This window comes from Aquarana catesbeiana, linkage group LG01, assembly GCF_042186555.1.
Source record: "Aquarana catesbeiana isolate 2022-GZ linkage group LG01, ASM4218655v1, whole genome shotgun sequence".
Lineage (NCBI taxonomy): Eukaryota > Metazoa > Chordata > Amphibia > Anura > Ranidae > Aquarana > Aquarana catesbeiana.
In genome coordinates, this window is record NC_133324.1 from 145485211 (window position 1) to 145507607 (window position 22397).

Consider the following 22397-nt stretch of genomic DNA (forward strand, 5'->3'; position numbering starts at 1 on the left):
CACATTCAAATATATACCCCAAATTACTTTTGAAATTACATTAGTATTAAGATTTTATGGGATTTTAGTGATAAGGTTAACATCTATTTTATTTTATAAAAATCTATTTCATAAAAATATTTTATTATTTCTATTTTCATAGCTCTGTATCATTGCACTGTATTATTTTGTTTTATTATATACAGTACTTTTATTGATGCTGTCAGTGTTACATGTTCAAGCAAGTAGGTACAAACGTGTTATTGTTAAAGTGGAACTTCAGGCAGCTGGCTAAATACACAATTCAAAACATATAAATTACGGTATCTGCCAAGGTTTTGCAAATTGCTTTGACAGTCTTCAGATTCCCACATTGCTGTGATACTGCAACCAGAGAGATCACTTTATTATTTCCTGCTTCGGCTTTGCAGCGTCCTGTGCCACTTTTCCACCTGTTCACTGGATAATGAATCTAGTGGGTAGGCAGGTGATGATGGAAGCTATAGAGTGGAATCAGACAATAGAAAAGTGACTTTCCTGAGTGTGCAGTGTTACTGCAGTGTGTGAATCACAAGGTTGGTTAAATAGATTTGAAGTTAAAGCAGTTAATTTATATGTATTTCAAATGTGTAACTGACTTTTTCTGGAGTCCAGCTTTACTATACAATAAAGATGGCGTTCCTGAGTTTTTGTTAGCACAATCTTCTCTTTACTTTTTAGCCAAAAATGTATGTACAAGAATGTAATGCACTCATGCGTGTTGTAATGTAATATCAAAGGGGAAAAAAAACGATCCAGCCCCAATTAGAGACATTTGTCTTTTGCCTCTGGGACTTTGGTATGCTGCATAAAAGAGCACTTATTTAGTATTCTTATACCCAGAGCAACTAGACAATTACAATCTAGGGTAAACTTTAGTAAATGTAGCATTGGGAACAATCACAGAAATGATTTATATCTTATTTTCTCTATTTCTTCCTAATTAAAACCTATAAAATAAAGATGTATTTATTCAAGTTTGCTATCATATGAAATCTGTATTTTGAAATAGAAAGTATCTTTAGTTAAAGCGGTTGTTCGGTCATCTGCTAAAAAATTAAAAGTCAGCAGCTACAAAAACTGTAGCTGCTGACTTTTAATAATAGGAAAGGGAGGACCCTCACTAGGCCAACATCCAAAAAGCATATAGAAGGCTTGAGAGTATATCCCAAAGAAAAAGTGGACTCTGTGGGCATATCACAAGGCAAAACATGGTTAAAAGGGGTTTCTTTATCAATCAATTAAAATAACATAAAACATTGAAACAACACCCTAAATTTAGCAAGGTCAACAGATACCTAATATTCACAAATGTGGAGGTTGGATCCTAAGTAATGGAAAATGATGTAGAAAGTATTAAGGATAATATAGCAAGTTATGATCCAATCACTCCTCCACACATTGCTTGTCAACGCATTTGACACTTTTGTAGCTTCCTCAGGACAATACTGGGTAGGTGCTGATATACAATTTAAAAAAGAGAGAAAAAACAAAATGTATCCATGACAGTGAAAATTTGTATATGTACAGTAATATTACAGTGTTCATATGTATCTTCGGAAGTTAAACATATAACACATATCACATGTATGCTTGCCTGATAAACCTTGAATCTGTCAGGGCTGGGCTCAGCCCTTCCTTCCCTGAGCTGGCCGCTCAGCTGTCGGCTAATTGCCAGCTCCTATCTCTCCACAGTGACTCACCTGTTGATGATATCCTGCTCGGCAGTCCTGCCTACTTAAGTCATCCAGCTCAGATGATCTCTTCCTTCGCCTTGGTCACATCTCTAGAGATGCTCTCCTGGGTTCCTGTTAAAGACTTGCTTGGCTGACATTCCTTCTGGCTCCGGATCCTGCTTGCTGTTCTACTACGCTCACCTCTGGCTCCCTAAAGTTTTGACTTGTCTGACCATCCGTTCCGGTTCCTGAACTCTGGTTATGTTTTGACTATGTTTACTCCGTTTACCTTTTTTTTTATTATTATTAACCACTTCAGCCCTGCAAGATTTGGCTGCTGAAAGACCGGGCCATTTTTTTGCGATTCGGCGCTGCGTTGCTTTAACTGACAATTGTGCGGTCGTGCGACGCTGCACCCAAACAAAATTGATGTCCTTTTTTCCCACAAATAGAGCTTTCTTTTGGTGGTATTTGGTGGTTTTTATTTTTTGCACTATAACAAAAAAAGAGCGACAATTTTGAAAAAAAACGCAATATTTTGTACTTTTTGCTATAATAAATACCCCCATTTTTTTTTTAAAAAGCACATTTTTTCTCAGTTTAGGTTGATATGTATTCTTCTACATATTTTTGGTAAAAAAAATCGCAAGTGTATATTGATTGGTTTGTGCAAAAGTTATAGCGTCTACAAAATAGGGGATAGATTTAAAGCATTTTTATTATTTTTTTTTTTTTTTACTAGTAATGGTGGCGATCTGCAATTTTTATTGGGACTGCAACATTATGGCGGACACATCGGACACTTTTGACACTATTTTGGGACCATTGGCATTTATACAGCGATCCGTGCTATAAAAATGCACTGATTACTGTAATGTAATACACTGGCAAGGAAAAGGTTAACACTAAGGGGCGATCAAGGGGTTAACTGTGACTAGAGGAAGTGACGGATCGTGGTTCCTAGCTAATAGGAACACGCGATCTGTCACTCCTCTCAGAACAGAACAGGGATTTGTGTGTTTACACACACACTTCCCTGTTCTGCCTCTCGTGCTCACGATCGCTCATAGCCGGCGGTCATCACGAGCATCAGCCACGAGCATCCACACCCCCGAAGTGCATCAGGCGCGCGCATGCGCCTGCTATGCCGATCCCGCGAGCCGATGTATAGCTATGACGGTTCGTGGGATCGTGCCGACCTGCCGCTGTAAAATGACGGCGGCTGGTCGGCAAGTGGTTAAACAAGTGAGATTTAACTGTACTTCTGTCTCAGTCTGATTTATGGTTTCTGACAGTAGGCGAAGGCCATGAATTCAGAAGATGCAGTCAGTCCACTTGTTGGTAATATTTTTTCCAGATTGGATGAGCAGGATCACTGCATGGATCAGTTTGCCATGGCATTACATGGCTCACCTGGAATCTCCCACTGTGGCTGCTCTGGTACAACCTGTGTTGCAGGCCGTCCCTGCTGCTGCTCCAGTCTCTGTGCAGGCACCCGCCTCGGGTATTACCTCTATAAGAGGTATGTCTGATTATGCTCTGCTTCCCCAGCGATTTGGGGGCGGTCCAGTCCAATGCAGAGGGTTTCTCAACCAGGTTGAGATATACTTTGAGATGCTGCCCCAGGCGTTTCCCACGGACAGAAGCAAAGTAGGTTTCGTGATATATTTGGTTTCTGAGGGAGCCTTGGCCTGGGCAAAACCTCTGTAGGAGAAACAAAAACCTGTTGTCTTGAGTTACCCTGAGTTTGTGGCTTCCTTTAAAAGGGTATTTGGCGTTCCCGCACGCTCCACTTCTGCTGCCAAGTGCCTCATGTCCATCAAGAAGAGTATGAGAACTGTTGCCGATTACGCCATTGAATTCTGTACTTTGGCAGCAGAGGTTGCTTGGAACAATGAGGCCCTCTAGGCTGCTTTTTCTCATGGTCTCTCGGATACCATCAAGATCGAGATAGCAGCCCGAGATATACCCACTGAGCTGGAGAAGTTGATCACATTTGCCATCCTCATTGACTCCAGACTCAGAGAAAGACTCTCTTTTAAGGAGCGCTTACGGAAGCCTCCTGTATATTTGTCTCCGAGCTTTGCAGTCCCACCCTTGCCTCCCTCACCTCCCATGCCTCCTGGTACTGAGTCAGTCAGTGAAGATGAAACCATGAACATAGGCTTTATGCGTCTCTCTGCGGATGAGAGAACCCTTAGGAGGAGGGAGAGATTGTGCCTTTATTGTGGCCAGGCAGGTCACTTTTTGAAGTCTTGTCCTACCCGTCCACGGAACGCCCGAACCTTGAGGTCCCGTCACGGACAGAGCTTAGGTGATGTTGTTTCGTCCCCAGTTATCCAGAAGGATAAGCCCCTGGTTACCCTTTCTTGGGCTGAGTCGTCCGCCGAGATACAGGCTATAATCGACTCTGGGCCTGCAGGCCTGTTCATTGATGCTGCCTTTGTATCGTAGCACCCGATTCCACTGCAGTTGCATGACACTCCACTTGCCATTGAGGCTCTTGATGGGAGACCTCTACAGCCTGCCCATGTGACTCGTGAGACTGTTCCATTGTCTATGGCCGTAGGGGCTCTTCACCATGAGATAATCCAATTCAAAGTTATTTCCTCACCTAAGTTTCTGCTGATTATTGGTTATTCTTGGTTACAGAGGCACAACCACTTTTTGATTCGCTCCATGCTGAGGTTCTCTCCTGGTTGCTACAATGCAGTAAGACATGCTTCTAGAAGGTAGCCAAGGTCCTGTGCACTTCTTCTCTCTCCTCCCTGCCGGAGGAGTACCGCAATTTTAGCGATGTCTTTGGCAAAGGTCAAGCCTGTAGTTTGCCTCCACACACCAGTCGTATGATTGCGCAGTTCACCTTCAACCTGGTGCCATACCCCCTCGTAGCCGGGTTTACCCTTTGTCGGTCTTGGAGGATAAGGCCATGGAGGAGTATGTTGTAGTCGCACTTTCTCGAGGTTTCATCCGCAAATCCTCGTTTCCTGCTGGTGCTGGTTTCTTCTTTGTGAAGAAGAAGAGTGGTGAACTGAGACCTTGTATTGATTATAGGGGTCTCAATCGTTTCATGATTAAGAATGCCTATCCGATTCCATTGATTACAGAGTTATTTGACCACCTCAAGGGAGCAACGGTTTTCACGAAGCTTGATTTGAGAGGGGCATACAATCTCGTGAGGATTAAAGAGGGTAACAAGTGGAAAACTGCTCTTAATACCAGAACAGGCCATTATGAGTACCTCGTAATGCCTTTTGGCCTTTGTAATGCCCTGGCAGTTTTCCAGGAATTTATTAACAATGTCCTCCAAGATTTGTTGCAGTTTTGTGTGGTGGTTTTTTCCAAGTCCCTGGAGAGCCACCACACAGATGTCTGTCATGTGCTTCAGAAACTGAGAACAGAGAACAAAGAGAGAACAATCTCTATTGTAAATTGGAGAAGTGCGAATTCCATTGTGAACAGGTTAAATTCCTGGGTTATGTCATTTTCACTGCTGGTTTTTCGATGGACCCAGAGAAACTTTCAGCAGTCCTACAGTGGCCCCGAACCGTGGGTTTTTCGTCCTCTGCAGTTTTTTTTGGCTTTGCCAACTATTTTCAGAAGTTATTTCGTAACTTTTCACCTCTGGTCAAGCCCCTGACTGATATGACCAGAAAGGACGGTAACCCACAGTGTCGGTCTCCGGAGTCCATTAAGGCCTTTGAGAGTCTCAAGGCTGCCTTTGTTTCTGCTCCTGTGTTGGCACATCCTGATCCTACATTACTTTTTATCCTTGAGGCTTATGAGACTGGAGTTGGCGCCCTTCTTTCTCAACGTCCTACCTCTGAGAGCGCTATGCATCTTTGTGACTACTTTTCCAAGAAATTGTCACCTGCAGAGTGCAATTACGAGATTGGTGACAGAAAGCTGTTAGCGAAAATTTTAGCCCTGAAAGAATGGAGACATCTCCTCGAAGGTACCACTTGGTTGCAAAACACTTGGTTGGTTAGTATAACAATATCAATTGCACTTACATATTATGTAGAAAAGCATTGTTTTAACCACAGCCGGCAAAGTTAAAAATAGAAATAGTGGTGACCATCCTAAAGCCAGGGAGAAATGTCCCGACCCAAAGAGGTCAGACGAGGACCACCAGGTCCCTTAGGAGTGATGCCCAAGATGGTCAGTAGGGGATAATCTGATATCGAAAAGAGGTATATGTCTCCAGATTAAATGATTTTTATGTCATCTAATCTGGAGATACTCAGTACTCATCTGGTCCGAAGTACTCACCATCTTGGGCATCACTTCTGAGAGAGCGCTGGCGTGTGTTCTCTTGTGGTCCTCGTCTGACCTCTTTGGGTCAGGAATGCAGACTTGTCATTTCTTTTTAATTATTTGGTACCCTATCTATAACTAAATTTCAGATTTGCCATAATGGGAGAATCCTTATGCTGAAGTGAGCTTTCAGTAACTTTCAAACAGTTGCCTGACTTTACTGTATGTCTAAAGCTGATATCTAGGCTGATACAAAATCAGTTTCTCCCTGAAGTTTGTTTGAAGTCAAGTGGGCATCCCATAATTTCCAATCCCTATCCAAGTTCCTATCTCTTAATAAAACAAACAAAAGAAAACCACGGATGGTTCTCTGACTCTAAGTGCCTGTGGAAATTCGGTGTGCCTGGCTGTGCAGAGTCGGGGATCCCAGTATACTTGCAGCTTCTTAGGGGGTGTGCTACACACGCAGTTAACCTTTAAATGTTTGTGAACAGTACATGCTTTATTTTATTTTTTTGCAATGATCATCGTCACACTAGATTGTGTGAATACTTGTTTTCACTTTTGACCTCCATGTAGTGATCCTTAGTGAAGGTCAGGCTGTCAAATACATTTGTGTGTCTCCAAGTATGAGATTGCATTCACATTTCATTTTTCAAATGTCAAATGGAAAGAAACTTACTGGCAGCATTTATTTTTTTTAATTTGGCCTCTCCCTGCCCATAAGCTAATATTCTGTCTCAGTTATGTTTTGTTGATAGGTTCTTCTCATCTGATATATACAAGTGTGATATCAGTGGCACCATGAGGAGGTTGTGGAGGGGCCGTGGCCCTATGCACACGAGGATTGCCAAATGGTTTTCTTATGCCAGTCTTGTTCTTTTAGGCTGTCCAGGTATCGGCACCACACTAGTGTGTGTGGTTTATTAATAAGAAGTGGGATTATGAACGTTTTTGAGGAAGAACTGGCTCAAGTTTCCAATATTAATCAATAGGATTCTCCCTTTTCATTTTCCTATTCTGCAGTGAAGTAATGAAAGGGGGGATTAAAACAATATTTAATTCATTTTTAATATTTAAAATAAACTTGCCCATCCATCCATGTCTCCATGCTTTATTTCATCAAGAGATCACTTTGAAAAACACTCCCCTAGCATTTTTAGCCACAGCCATTTTGACTAAGGACAGATGATTTGTGTAGCATTTTCTTCCTGGAATCCATCTACCCTTAGCTCAGTCATGCAGGCAGAATGGTGTTCTTAGCCGAGAAAACCCCTCCTCCAGATGAAAGGAAAAAAAATGCTCATGTAGACTCCTGGGATGTATGACATCATTTTAGCTTGGGCCAGAAACCAGAAAGTAACTGAAAAAATGTAAAAACAAAAGTTTAAAACAAGTAAATATAATATACGTTCCTATTTATGTACTAATGCTAGCAGCATAAGGATTAAAAATAGTTACTGTTGATTGAGTGCTAGTTCACACCAGATGCAGTTCAGTGTGCTTGTTTTCTGCATTAAAAATGCATGCACAGTGTTTTTTATGTATTCCAGTGGCTCTAGTTCACACCAGTGCAGTCAGTTCCAGTTCAAAAAAGTTCAAAAAAAAGTAGAACATGCTGCATTTTTTCTGCACAGAACTGTACTGGAACATAGCAAATTGTATCAAAAATGCACTGGAACTGCATGTGGTGTGAACTGTAAGCAAAAACTGATCCGGAACATATGAGTGCATTTTTGTGGTGTGAACTGGCCCTGAGAGAGTTTAGTTCCATGTTAAAGTGACCCCAACACTACAGGCTCAAGAAAGCAAATAGCAATACTTGCCAAAAAAAGAGGCTTTACACTTATACTTATTTTTCCAGTGGCACATGTCTTGAAACATCACTGCAATGGTGCTTCCACGCTGTTAGAAGTAATAAACACTTCTAGATGTGTTAATTCCTGCCAAGCACAATGGTCCCTCCCGCCATCTTGTATGTCACTACAGGATGTATGAGCTGGTAGGAGGAACCACTGCATATAACGGGGGAAACAGGTATTTGTCTTATCTGGCAGTAAAAATAAAGCTAGCCATATAGGGCTTGATATTCTCTCATTTTCTGTGGGCTTAAAGTGGTTCTAAAGGCTTAAGGTTTTGTACCTCTATACATTAATGTAAAAAACCTTCTGGGTGCATCCCCCCCAGCCCCCCTTATACTTACCTGAGCCCCATCTCGATACAGCAATATGCATGAGAGCAGCGGCTCTCCTTGGTCTCTCCCCTCATTGGCTCCCACTGCTGTCAGTCACAGCCAGCGAGTCAATGAGGAGAGAATAGGGGCTGGGTGGAGCCAGGCTCTATGTGTGAATGGACACACAGAGCATGACTTGGGAGTGGGCCTGCTCGAGTAACCCCCAAGCAAGCAAGAGGCTTACTATTTGGGGCACTCGGCAGGGGGGAGGAGCCAAGACCGCCAATGGGGGGGGGACACAAAAAGAAGAGGTTGGGGCTGCTCTGTGCAAAACCATTACACAGAGCAGGTAAGTATAACACGTTTGTTAATTTTTATTTTTTGAAATCTTTCCTTTAGAACCGCTTGAATGGGAGGAAATCAATCAATTCAAACAATACACTAAACAACATGGATACAAGCTTTTCCACCTCTGGCTGTTTTATTTGGCAGAACCTTGACTGCATCTGATAGGATATAGTCACTGTTTAGCCATTACATTTTTATTTGGCTTAGTTGTCTATGGTTAGCCTAAGTCGCACACTTTAACCCTAACTTGAGCCCTTTTAGTTTAAATAGACCTTTATAAGTAACAAATTTTAATACTAATATTAAACTTTCAATCTAATCCTCATCCTAAATTGGGACTTTTTTCTTTTGTTTAAAAAAAATCTTTTTATTATTCTTTTTTAAAGAAGTAAAGGTACATAGACAGAGTTCCTGGGCATAGCCCGGCTCACAAGAACAAAGAAAAAGACAAAATAATACAAAACTTAACAAAGCAACTAGCTAGAACAAAACATCCCAAAAAAAACTTGTATCACGACCAGCCTAGCAATACCATCCACATTTTCCTGTCCCAACAGTGCCATTAACCTCTAGCATTCAAGGAACTTAGCTATTTTGATAGGTCATACAGTATTACCATGACTACGCTATTTGGTTGACTAAAATCAAATGAAAAGTGAAACCATTAAGATGTGTCACCCACTGGCTTATTCTGTTCTTTAATAGTAGTATCAGAATCTAACCAGATACCCCACACCTTGTTACATTTTTTTGGACAGCCCCTGTGCATCTAGCTTTCTTTGTACAGTGGGATGTCCGAGTTGACCAGCGACCTCCACGTATTCAGAGTAGGTGCAGAAGAAACTCTCCATTTGAGTATAATGCTTTTACGAGCTTAAAACAGGAGTATACCTAATAATGTACGAACAACTCTAAAAGTGGCCAGAGCATTTACCAGCCCTAAGATACAAACATCAACCTTCTGTGGTATAGGGATATTGGTTAAGTGGACAAGTAATGAAAGTGAGTACACTAGACTAAAATACCTGTAAGAGAGGGCAGGATAGCAACAAAACACGGTGAACAGTCCAGGTAGAGTTTGGGTAATCTATGTGGCGTAAAATTATATTTATGAAGACGTTTAAACTGGATCAAGTGATCTCTAGAAGATATGAGGTGAGAGAAAGGGAGTTCCCACACCTCCTCCCAGTCCTGTGTCCAGCTCTGGAAGCTCCGCCACCAAGTAGAAATGAAGGTTATCCATCCCATGGTGCACAGTCAGTTGTAATGCTTTGTAAATTGCTGATAAAGGTTTTGTAAGGGGTTCTTCCCTAAGAAGCGACTCCATATTAGACTGATATAGAAGTGGTGGAGATGTCCCGAATTGTGCAGTAACGGCGTGACGGAGCTGAAGGAACCGGAAAAAGCAGGAGTTGGGTAATTTATATTTATAAAATAAAATAAATAAGTGATCAGCGCAACTTAATATTATAAATATAGATGATTTAACACTGTGCAATAATCTGTGCAAAAATTGCTAAAAAATGCGACTGTGCAAAAAAAACGCTAAAGATGCTGTACAAAATTGCTAGGTACAAATATAAGCTTGTGCTCAAATAAAACAATGCCAATGAACGCTCATACTATAAATATATGTAGATGATTTAGCACTGTGCGATAATCTGTGCAAAAATTGCTAAAAAATGCAACTGTGCAACAAAAAAAAAAAAAAAAAAACGCTAAAGATGCTGTGCAAAATTGCTAAGTGCAAATATGAGCTTGTGTTCAAATAAATCAATACCAATGAATGCTCATGGCGCTGTGCAAAATACAAATATGAATCTGTGCACATAAGATGATTTCAGTGCAAAAAAATTATATAAATATCAATAATAAATTCCTATGCATATGCACTATATCAATGAGACACATGTAATTATTATAGATGAATGTAGCAATAATCCGTATAATCTCTCTTTATCACACTGCTGACACAACAAATAGTGGTGGCCGAATGATAGATGATTTAGCACTGTGCGATAATCTGTGCAAAAATTGCTAAAGATGCGACTGTGCAGAAAAACGCTAAAGATGTTGTGCAAAATTGCTAGGTGCAAATATGAGCTTGTGCTCAAATAAATCTATGCCAATGAACGATCATAATATAAATAAATGTAGATGATTTTGCACTGTGCGTTAATCTGTGCAAAAATTGCTAAAAAATGCGACTGTTTAAAAAAACGTTAAAGATGCTGTGCAAAATTGCTAGGTGCAAATATGAGCTAATGGTCAAATATCAATGAACACTCATGGCGCTGTGCAAAATACAAATATGAATCTGTGCACATAAGATGATTTCAGTGCAAAAAAAAAAGTATAAATATCAATAAAAAAATTCCTATGCATATGCAATATATCAATGAGACACATGTCATTTATATAGATGAATGTAGCAATAATCCGTATAATCTCTCTTTATCACACTGCTTACACAACAAATAGTGGTGCTGCAATAGTTCATGAAGTTAAGATAAATAAAGTCTATGATAAAACAAAGTGCAGACAGTGCTTCAATAAGTGTGTATCACTCAGTGTTCACTAGACTCCTACCTCCATATGGATAGTGAAAAGCAGTGGAGATGGGTGTAGCTGGAGACCTTTCCAAGATGTTGTGATGGTAGATGGCCCTCTCCAGGTATTGTATATTAGATGGTGGCTCCGGCTTAGTTCATACGGACGTTCATTCCCAACGGATATGTACAGGGGATAAAGAAGAATCTCCCATAGTGTAGAATGTATAATTTGATTGATTTATTTAAAAGCCAAGTTGAAACTTACAACAGAGTAATGAAAAAACAGCAGATCTGTAATTTGGATGGCGTTACAGATGCCTCTTCACTTCCGGTTCTCGTGTGGTCCAGTCACCTCCATGGAAGCACAGTGCTAAATCATCTATCAATAGGCCACCACTATTTGTTGTGTCAGCAGTGTGATAAAGAGAGATTATACGGATTATTGCTATATGCATCTATAATAATTACATGTGTCTCATTGATATATTGCATAGGAATTTATTATTGATATTTATATAATTTCTTTGCACTGAAATCATCTTATGTGCACAGATTCATATTTGTATTTTGCACAGCGCCATGAGCGTTCATTGGTGTTGATTTATTTGAACACAAGCTCATATTTGCACTTGGCAATTTTGCACAGCATCTTTAGCGTTTTTTTTTTTGCACAGATTATCGCACAGTGCTAAATCATCTACATATATTTATAGTATGAGCGTTCATTGGCATTGTTTTATTTGAGCACAAGCTTATATTTGCACCTAGCAATTTTGCATAGCATCTTTAGCGTTTTTTTGCACAGTCGCATTTTTTAGCAATTTTTGCACAGATTATTGCACAGTGTTAAATCATCTATATTTATAATATTAAGTTGCGCTGATCACTTATTTATTTTATACCAATTTAGTGCACTCATACATTTTAGATCTAGCTGCAATTTATCAGAGTACTATATTATACATTCACCTTGATAGCGCAAAGGACCTTACTTAAATTTATATTTATACTTAAGTTGATAAAACGTCTGCAATGTGACACCCTCAGAAATATGGGACACATAATGGACACCACGACCAGCCCACAGGGAGGGGTCTGGGATAGAGTAGAATTCTGGTAGAGAGGGGTTTAGCCATAAGGGAGTATCTGGAGAATAATGTCTCAAGCCATTTCTAGCATAAGGAATCACCCAAACCCATATTCTGATCACTGTCCTCATGGAGATGATTAACGGATGCGGATCTTTAATTCCCTAAAAAGTGTATTAGGCAAGGTTTTGTAGGAGCCCACTAGGAAAACTTCCAGAAAAACTGCAGAATTAGAGTTATCCGATATGTTTCCTAAATTGTGACTTTATAGTGGTTCTAAAGGCAGAAGGATTTTTACCTTAATACATTCTCTGCATTAAGGTAAAAAACCTTCTGCATGCAGCTCCCTTAAATACTTACCTGGGCTTGATCTCGATCCAGCGATGCGCATGAGACTAGAGGCTCTCTCGGCTCTCTCATTGGCTCAGACACAGCACTGGGAGCCATTGGCTCCCAATGCTGTTAATCACATCCAGTGAGGCAGGGGCGGGGCTGAACCACATTGTGGTTGTCATATGGACTGACAGAGCCATCTTGGGAGTGAGCGTTTGGCTTGCTAGGGGGGTACTGGAGGAGCCAGGAGGGGACCTGAGAAGAGGAGGATCTGGGCTGCTCTTTGCAAAACTATTGCACAGAACAGATAAATATAACATGTTTGTTATTTAAACAAAATGAGAAATCTGCCTTTACAATTCCTTTTACATGGGTGCTTTATTTTTAAAAAATAACTTTTTCACAGTAGCCATTGTATTAATTTTAGCAATTAATCCACACCTTACCGTAAGTCATGATCCTTAGGCTTCATGCACACGAGACGCCGGTGCAAACTCTGCTGAACACATGTTTTTAAAAGCTGAAACCGGCGTTTAGAAACGCCCGTTTTGCCGTGTTTGCATGCCGTGTTTAGCCACGTTTTACCGCTTTTGCGTCTAGAAGCGTCTGTAGAGCAGAGAATGACATTTTGCGACCCAACTTTGTGGCCCCCGTATCTCGGGACCACTTGGTGCTAGGAACCCCAAATTTGGTGTGCTAACACAGTGGAACTAGCACTATAACTTATTCAAATTCCTAGCACCAAGTGGCCCCGAGATACGGGGCCCCAAAGTCGGGTCGCAAAATGTCCAGCACTTCTGCAGCAGAGAATGACATTTTTTGAACTGACTTTGGGGCCCCGTATCTCGGGGCCACTTGGTGCTAGGAACCCCAGCTTTGGATTTGTTGTAGTTCTAGTTCCACTGCACACCAAATTTGGGGTTCCTAGCCCCAAGTGGCCCCGAGATATGGGGCCCCAAAATCGGGTCGCAAAATGTCATTCTCTGCTTCAGTTTACCATCATATTTCTGTGTTTTCTAGTCCAAAAAATAGGGTTCCTTTAAAAACACTTATAAGCGCAAACGCGGCTAAACGCGGTACCAGGGTTTAGCCGCGTTTAGTGTCTGAAACATGGAGAACTTTTGCGTCTGAACAGCGTCTCGTGTGCATGAGGCCTAACACTTAAAATAACTTTGAAAAATAAACCCTAAGGGCCCATTCACTCTGTTGCATTGTGTTAACATACTTTGGGCTGCCCCACACACCAATTATACATGAAAATCCTCTAAATGCTAGCTCTTGACTCAAACCCTTAAAGTACAAGTAAACCTTAAATGATGGACATTTCATTTGCTAAAGCACTGTGTATCATAAACTGCTGGCATGTTTTTTTTGTTTTTTTATAAAATATTTTTAACCACTTCTGCATTGCTTATCTCTGCAGCGCTTTTTCAGCCATTCATGTCTATATGAATACATGCCAACAATAGCAGCATACAATCTCTTTAGTGTTCATTGGTACGGCTGCTTGTAGGTTTCATCGAGAGACAATGTTACAGGGTGAAAATGCAGGAAGAAAAACTGGAAGGCAGGAGCAAAATATTAACCCCCCCCCCCCATAACAGAACATATCTGCACAATGAATTTCATGGCATGATCAACAGTTATTATTTTAATGAAAGCTGCAGGTTTAAAAATATAAAATTATTTGTATTTTTTTTTTTTTACAGTACAATTTAGGAGAAGAGGGTTAGGGGGACCCTGGTTGTGAGAGCTTAAGCTTCATGTACACGGGTCTTTTTTACAACCTCTCCTGAACAATTTAACTTGACAAATAGTAACCCACATTTAAAACGTCCGTTTAGCAGCAGCAGTGTACATGAGGGCTACAATCTAAGGAAAGCAGAAGTGATACAAAAGGCCATCTATAGGTGTTGTTGTAATGATGTGTTTTCTGTACAGACAGGTGGGGTACTCTCTCTAATAGAATGTACGCTGATTGAAGAACCAGATATGAACGACGATGACTGTAAGTAAGCCTGTATAGCTTTTTACTTCCTATAAACCACAATGGTGTATGTATTCCTTTTCAACAACTCCCAGTTCTATTAATTTCCCTCTGTTTTAGTAACGTTGCCTGATAAACGGTAGTAACATAATGCATAATATTCCAAGGCAAAATGGTACGATAGGGAACATATTATGGATCTGTACATATTTTCTTTATATAATACAGACCTTAGGACCTTAACACCTTTTTTTTTTTTCCAGTGAGGTAATTAAGCATATGTGTATTTTCGATCTCCTTTTGAGTCAGCAGGTGGAGCTCTAGGCTCCCGTGTTCCTCGCCTGTTTACAGAGCTCAGTAGCTGAAATTTACACACACACACAAGTAAATGAGTCATAGGAGTGACTCCCTTATTGGATCTCAGTGAGAGCCTGCATTATGATTACTACTGTTCTGGATTTTTAACTAACCCATCGTTTTCTGCCAACAATTTGTCATGTAATAAATGATTATTTGTGTATTAGATACTGAAAAAATGTAATGCGTATGGTTAAAACAATACATAAAAAATCCATATAAATAAAATTTACCCAGTTATCTTTACTCTACAGTTAAATTAGAAAACAAGTGAAGGAAGCATTTCTAAACTGAAAAAAAACATTTTTGATCTTCATGCTAGCTAGTACTTTGACCATGTGGTTACCCTGCTTTGTAAAATATTCAGGCTATTCTGAAGTATTAGTTCTGTAAACATCTATTGCAGAATGTGATTCTTGGAACTAGGCAAATGTGTTCTCTAAAGCTGGTCATGCACTGTTAGAATTTCTCCACTGTTAGCTATTCTAACTGTGGGGTGACTCTGCTGGCTCAACAAAAGTCAGTTGTTCAATTGACTTTTGTCTAAGGAGCCCGGTGGAAGATTGTAGGCACAGCTGATTGAGTGCCTTCAACCAATCAGCTGTAGACGCTGTTTAGGTATTCTGGCAGTTCTGACAGCTGTGGCTAGCGGTTTTCAGAATACATTAGCTCTGTTGGGGAAAATTTGTCTATCCATGCCATTTGTGTGAATGGAGGAACATGTTAGATTTCTTTCATTTCAACTGCAGGATGTACAAAAGAAATATATTGTCTAAAAGCCTAAGTGCATTCAAAATAAAAAACAAAAAAATCAGCACAAGGAACATAATTTACAGTTCGTAGGATATGTTCCCAGTTCTAATATATTGTATATTCTGTTGGGTAAAATACTCCTTCATTGATGTCCCACCACCACCCTCCACCCCCAGCCAGCATAATCTTCCAGAGTGGCGAGGGTCAATAGAACTTTGGGAGCTGTCAAAGGCTCTCATCAAAATTTCCGGATTATGCCTGACCCTTCCACTCAGATTTCCATTGACAGAAGCTGGTGCTACAGTTTCTATAAATGAATAATGATCTATGAATGAAGGGCGGGTGGAATGTTGTAAGATCCACCCCCTCCATTTTATTCATAGCAGCTGTAGTACAGCTGCTATGAATGGAGGAGTGGGGTGGAAAGGGCAGACATAGTCGGGCAACCTTGATGAAAGCCTGTGATAGCTCCCACAGTTCTTTTACAGAGTCTTTATTGGTAGAAAAATTCTACAGATTAGTACGATGCTTACATCAAACATGAGATGGAGAGGAAGATCCCAACAAAGGGATATTATATACATGGTACAATATTCATCAGTACAATAGAAAACAGCAGCGTGCGTCGTGATGAAGATCATTTAATGCCCCAGAATATATTGTATGGTAGGCAAAGGCTCAGAAACCCCAAGCAATAAAGAGGTGTGCAAACATACATAGATTAACTGCATATTGATTATGGATAAGAGAGAAAAATAATTGTTTGTTTGGTTTTTATCTTTTATTTTTTTTTTTCATCGCTGTAACCATCTTCACTGGACCAACCCCTGGAAACCAGGAGTGTCAGAGAAAGTTTACAGAAAAAGGAAGGAAATGGTTAGACTGTAGAAGACGAGGGGGGATATAAGTGAGAAAAAAGAGAAGGAGGAGAGAAAGGAGGGAAAAGTCCGTGGGGGGGGGGGTGCATCTGGAGACCCTTAAATTGAAAAAAGTAGGCTGTTGAACCCGGAGGATAGGTTGTATGAAATCCATGGTTGCCAGACCCTGAGAAATTTATTGTGAGTATTGGAGGTGAGGGGCCGCCAATTTCTCATTAATCATAATGTCGTTCATGTGGTTTTTAACTGCTTTGAAGCTGAGTACTGGGGTTTGCCATGTCCTCGCAATGGTGAACTTAGTTGCTTTAAAAAGATGCAGGGCCAATTGGTGTTCCGGGCAGAGGAGTTCAAGGATAGGTTTACACAGAAGGGCTTCATAGGGGTCTCTTTTAAGGTTGTAATGGAGCATGTTACGAAGAAGGGTGTAAACCAGGACCCATAGTCTACATACTTTGGGACAAGTCCAACAAATGTGGGCCATGGTACCTTCTTATGAACAACCCTGGTAACAGTGAGGGGAATAGGAAGTTATAAAACAAGCTAGTCTAGCTGGCATATAATACCATCTATAGAACAAATTGTATGTATTTTTCAGAATGAGATCATTCCTAGCACTCTTCATAAGGGCTATTGTCATGATCTGCCAGTCCTCTGGGTCCAACTGTTTACCTAAGTCTCTCTCCCATTGAAGATGATACGATCTCACTGGGAGTTTCCTAGAGGAAATGATTGAGGAGTAAAGTAAAGATATTAATCCCGGGGAATGGGGTTTAGCCCTGCAGATGCTTTCAAAGGGGGTCAAGGTGTGTGGGTTAGGTCAGGCCTTTGTGAGTTGTTGGAGGAAGTGTTTAATTTGAAGTTAACTATAATGTTCCCGAAGGGGGATATCATGGGAAGGTTTGAGAACATCAAATGTTATTATTCTCATAGGGGTGAACAGAGAATGAACGCCAGTGAATCTATTATCCGTCCACCACGATGATTGTTTAGGATTCTGACAACTGGGGGGAAATAAAGGGCAGTGAGTAGGACGCAGTAATGGTAAGTGGGGGGATAGTAGTCCTGCCGAGAATTTAGCAGAGTCCCATAGGCGAAGAGATTGTGTCATACATGGCCCAAACCCGCGTGGGCGTTTTGTGGGGGGAGCCAGGGTACCGAGGAAATGGGAATAGGGTGAGATTCCACCAGATCAGTAGTGGCCCATAGCGACATTTGATATGTGTCATGAGAAGGTGAGATAGTGGGGCTATATTTACTGCCCTGTAGTATGCCTGAAGATTGGGTACCAAAAGACCTCCGTTGATCCGCTGAGCGTACAGAGTCTGCTTATTGATCTGGGGTCATGTGGAACCCCAGACAAATTTCAAGAGCTTGCGTTGGTGAATTCGTAATATATAAAAGTTGATCAGGACTGCTAATACTTGAAAGAGATACAACATTTTCGGGAAGTAGGTCATACGAACCGCAGAGATCCTGCCCAACCAGGATAGCGGGAGGTGGGACCAGGTAGATAGCATGTCAGTGAGCTTTCTAAAGAGAGGAGGGAAATTGGCCTGGTACAGTCCGTCATATTTAGGAGTGAGACGTATACCCAGATAGGGCAATGAGGGGAGCCATTGAAATGGGAAATTGGCTTTTAGAGAGGTCAGTTATGAGGAGGAAAGGTTTACGGACATCGCATTAGACTTAGTAGGGTTAACGTGTAGTCTCGAAAGAGATGCAAAGGTCTCCAAAAGGGAGAGCAAATTAGGCAGTGAGATTCTGGGTGCTGTTAGAGTCAATAGGATGTCATCTGCAAACAAGGAGATCTTATGAGCAGAACTCGCTATTTCAATACCTTTTATATCTAGATATTAACGGATCGCCTCCGCCAGCGTTTCCATAGCCAGAACAAACAAGAGAGACAAAAGCGGACAGCCCTGTCGAGTGACCCTCCGGATAGGAAAAATAGAGGATTCAAATCCGTAGTATTTAATTTTAGCCTGAGGGGCATCGTACAGTGCTGCTAGCCAACTTAGAAAGGAAGTGCTAAAGCTGTAGTGGTGGAGTACTGTCATGAGATAAGGCCAGGACAAAATGTCAAAGGCCTTGTTCACATCCAGTGACAAAAGCATAGTTTCCAGGGAGCAGTTATGGGCAAAGTGCTGCAATTGAATGATTCTCCTAATGGCATCCCCTGCCTGTCTCTGTGGTACAAACCCTACTTGGTCTTTTTTAATTAAATGGGGGAGGAAGGAGTTCAAATGGTTAGCCAAAATATTGGTAAGGATCTTCATGTCAACATTAATTAAAGATATAGGTCAGAAATTGGCCCAAGAGGATTGATCACGTTCAGGTTTTGGCAACATAACTATATTAGCCGTCAGAAGATCAGGCGAGACGTTCTGACCATTTTTAACGGAATTAAACATGGCCGTCAAGGGTGAGGCTAACATGTCCACTAGCTTTCTATAATAAAGTGCTGTAAAGCAATCCAGGCCCGGCCTCTTCCCTACTTTTAAGTCTTTAATACATCGTCTTGGATGTCACGGTCCATAAGGTCCATATGCGCCTTGGATATGGTAGGCAGCAGAATACGCTGCAAAAAGTCTGCCATATCCTGGTTGTTGGTGAGGTCTTGGGTAGAGTATAAAGTAGCGAGTCTATGGCGGAACTCATCCAGTATCTGGACCGGGTTGCTAGTAAGTATATTATGTTGGGTGCATAAAGTATTAGGGGTGGGTTTGGGGTTGAAAGTACGTAACCTTTTGGCCAGCATCGCATTTGGTTTGTTTGCTTTAATATACCAATGTTTGGCGTGCTCTGATCGGTGGGACATAAGTCTAATTCTGTGTGAGCCTGGTCCAAAAGTTTATGGTTAGCAGGTGTGGGTTTTCTGCAGCTTTTGGAATTCTCTTTTGTGTTTTGAGGCTATCTGGATAATATGACCCCTTAGCACAGCCTTATAGACCCCCACAGAGTCATCATGGAGGAGACAGAAGTGGAATTGAGGTGAAAATATTCTACAGAAGTTTTTAACAGATCTTCCTGAATGTCGTGAAGAGATAGTAGCGAGTCGTTCGTGATCCATGAGGAATGTCGAGGGTTATGCATTAAGGACCGGCAGACCACAAGTGGGGGATCATGGTCCATCCAGGGGGCTGCAAGAATAGACACAGGGAGATGTTTTCTAATCATTATTATATGGTCAATTCTAGAGTAAGAATGATGTGAGTGAGAGTAGTACGTGTAATCTTTACTTGGTGGATGCAATTCTCTCCAGAGGTCTACCAGATCGTGAGAGCGTAGGGAGTGGGAGAATTTTTTCGCTGCAGATGAGGCAGCCACCCTATCTGAAGGGTATTTATCCAGTACAGGATCCAAGGCCACATTCGAGTCCCCTGCTAAAAGCAGGGTACCTTTTTGGTGAGATGTCAATAGGGAGCAGATATGGGATAAGAAGGGCCCCGGGTTAGAATTGGGGGCATAATAGGTCATTATGGTAACTTCTGCATCCTGAATGGTACCCATGAGCAGGAGGTATCTACCATTGGGGTCTGTTATCTGATTAATACAGTTAAAAGGCACCAATTCGCGAAAAGCCATCAGAACTCCCCTCAGTTTGGTCGGGCTGTTAGCCACAAACACCTGGGAGTATTGGGCGTCAAAATACTTAGGGCTGGAGGCAGAGGAAAAATGTATTTCCTGTAGACATGCTATATCTATACGTTGTTTTTTAAGATACTTAAATACTTTCACCCTTTTTTGTGGCGAGTTCATACCTTGAACATGTAATGACAACCAGTGTAGCGTCATGGTGGAAAAGTGGTTAAGGGCTTACCATTGTCACCGGATGCAACCCCCGCGGACTCAGAGAGGTAAAGAGAAGGGAGATCGTGGGGAAAGAAGAGGGAGGTAGTAAAAGAGAGAGGAAAAAGAAGCACAATAAGGCCAAGGAAATCTCAGGAGAAAAAAATCGGATAAGCAATAGTGCAACCAATCGTGGATCTGGGGACCCACCAAGAGGTCGGTGGTTGGCTAGGACCATAGTCCTAAGCAAGTGCCGACTCTGTGGGGGCGCAGTGGTCCACCAACCTATTCGGCTTACTTAACCATTTACACCAAAATAAAAATGCATAAAAATGAGCACTTAATATAACGTAATATATTAGACACAAACTGTTAAAGAGAAAACAGTAATTTCTAGCTCATATAGATCAGAGGAGAGCTTGCGGGAGGCTATGGAGATTTCATGTCTCACAATGGAACAGAACTTGGCCAGCATTGCATCTTAGTTATGCAGGTCAGGGCTTACCAGGTCTGTAGGGAATTGCTGCAGGCTGTCTGAAGGGGAAGCTGGACCTGCTACAGAGAGCCTTGCGGTGTCATCAGGCTCAGGTGGTTCGGGCGCCATCTTGCCTTTTCCCACTGCAGGAGAAGCTTTACTCTGTTTGTTAAGATTCGTTTTGTTTTCTCCAAGCGGTACATAACCGTAGGTGCCTGGCGGTGTCCGCTGTACCGGGGGCCCGGTAGATCGTGTCTGCAGGGGAGTAGTGCTCTGTCAGCCGGGGATGTAGTGTCCGGTGGTGCGGAGCGCAGGGATTAGGCAGCTATATCCCGCGATTGGGCGCATGGGCCCAGCTCCCACAGTTCTAATAAACCCCACCACACCTGGAGACTACATCAGCGGGGGGCGGGGGTGGGGGGTGGGGTGGGCATCAATGGAGGCGGGTTTATGAGGATTTTACTTAACAGAATAGGTAACAGGGACACAGCCTACTGGCTGTAAGTCATGTGCTTTTGTGTTTTTTATTTCGTCTGGGCTTTAGGCTTGCATACCCCACTTTATTTAGTAACAATTTATTAATTCCAGAGATTCTCAATTTCAGTTATTCTTACCCATTATATGCAGAGAGACCAGTTGTTAGGAGTAAAGTTGTACTAAATGACTGGTAAAGATGCTGAAATCCAGCCCAAAGGCCTTCTAAAAAGTCCATCTAAGTCTGGCTGTTGGCATACGGAAAGTCTAAATAAGGCATATTTATTAAACGCTTCTATTTTAGTGTAATGGCATTGTTTCCTGCATTACGTTAGCACTTCAGTGAAGGGCTTGATTTGCTGACTGCAATTACAGTAACTCAGCATTAAATGTGTTAAAAGCAAAGCACTTCTAAAACTAGCAAAAAGCCTCCCATGGGAGCTATGTGCCCTCAGCTATTCATTTATCTGTTTTTAACATGTCTCTGAAAAAAACAATATAGATTGTAGGATAAAAGGAATTCATATTTTTCCATGCTGTAGAATTAACAGTCCAGCCTAAAGATATCTGCTGTTACTCTTATTATCCAGAAACCTCTCATCTGTGCGCCTCTCTGAAATTATGTTCACTTTGTTACCTTTGGGGTAACTTTAGGACAGGGGTAGACAACCTCGGCCCTCTAGCTGTGGTGAAACTATAAATACCATCATGCCTCTGCCTCTAGGAGTCATGCCTGTGATTGTCAGGGTCTTGCAATGTCTCATGGGACTTGTAGTTTCACAACAGCTGGAGGGCCAAGGTTGCCTACCCCTGCTTTAGGACAATGCTCCATCAATACTTTTGACAGTGAACAGTAGACAGTGCTGTTATTGGCCATTGAGGGATCGATTGGATGGAATGGTTGGCTGTTGTTGAAGCTTAGTGCTGAACCTGCTGCAGATACTGTAGGTTCAAGGCTCAACGTGTATTCTTCCCCCCTGCTGTGCACTCTGTCACTTCCTCTATACAAGCAGAAGGAGCTGTGTGATCTAGTACACAATCGACTGGAAAGGTAGTGACATTGCTTCATACGGAATTCCATCAGAATGAACGTGGACAAATCTGACAGTAAAGTCTGGCTCACTTGAATTGCCTCCCACGTGAACTGAGTAGGGCGCTGTTAAAGTGACTATAAAGTCAAATTACAAACATGATATACAGTGGAAATAAAACGTCTACACACCCATGTTAAAATGTCAG

General features: G+C 41.6%; 1 protein-coding gene across 3 annotated transcripts in view; it reads left to right on the top strand.

The window, feature by feature from the left end:
- RASGRF2 (Ras protein specific guanine nucleotide releasing factor 2) overlaps positions 1-22397 on the top strand; it is a 502009-nt gene that overhangs the window by 339158 nt on the left and 140454 nt on the right. For all 3 annotated transcript variants that reach the window (XM_073624437.1, XM_073624439.1, XM_073624438.1), the window contains exon 11: positions 14387-14453. In XM_073624437.1, the coding sequence (XP_073480538.1) occupies positions 14387-14453 (67 nt within the window). The remainder of the gene's footprint in view (positions 1-14386; positions 14454-22397) is intronic.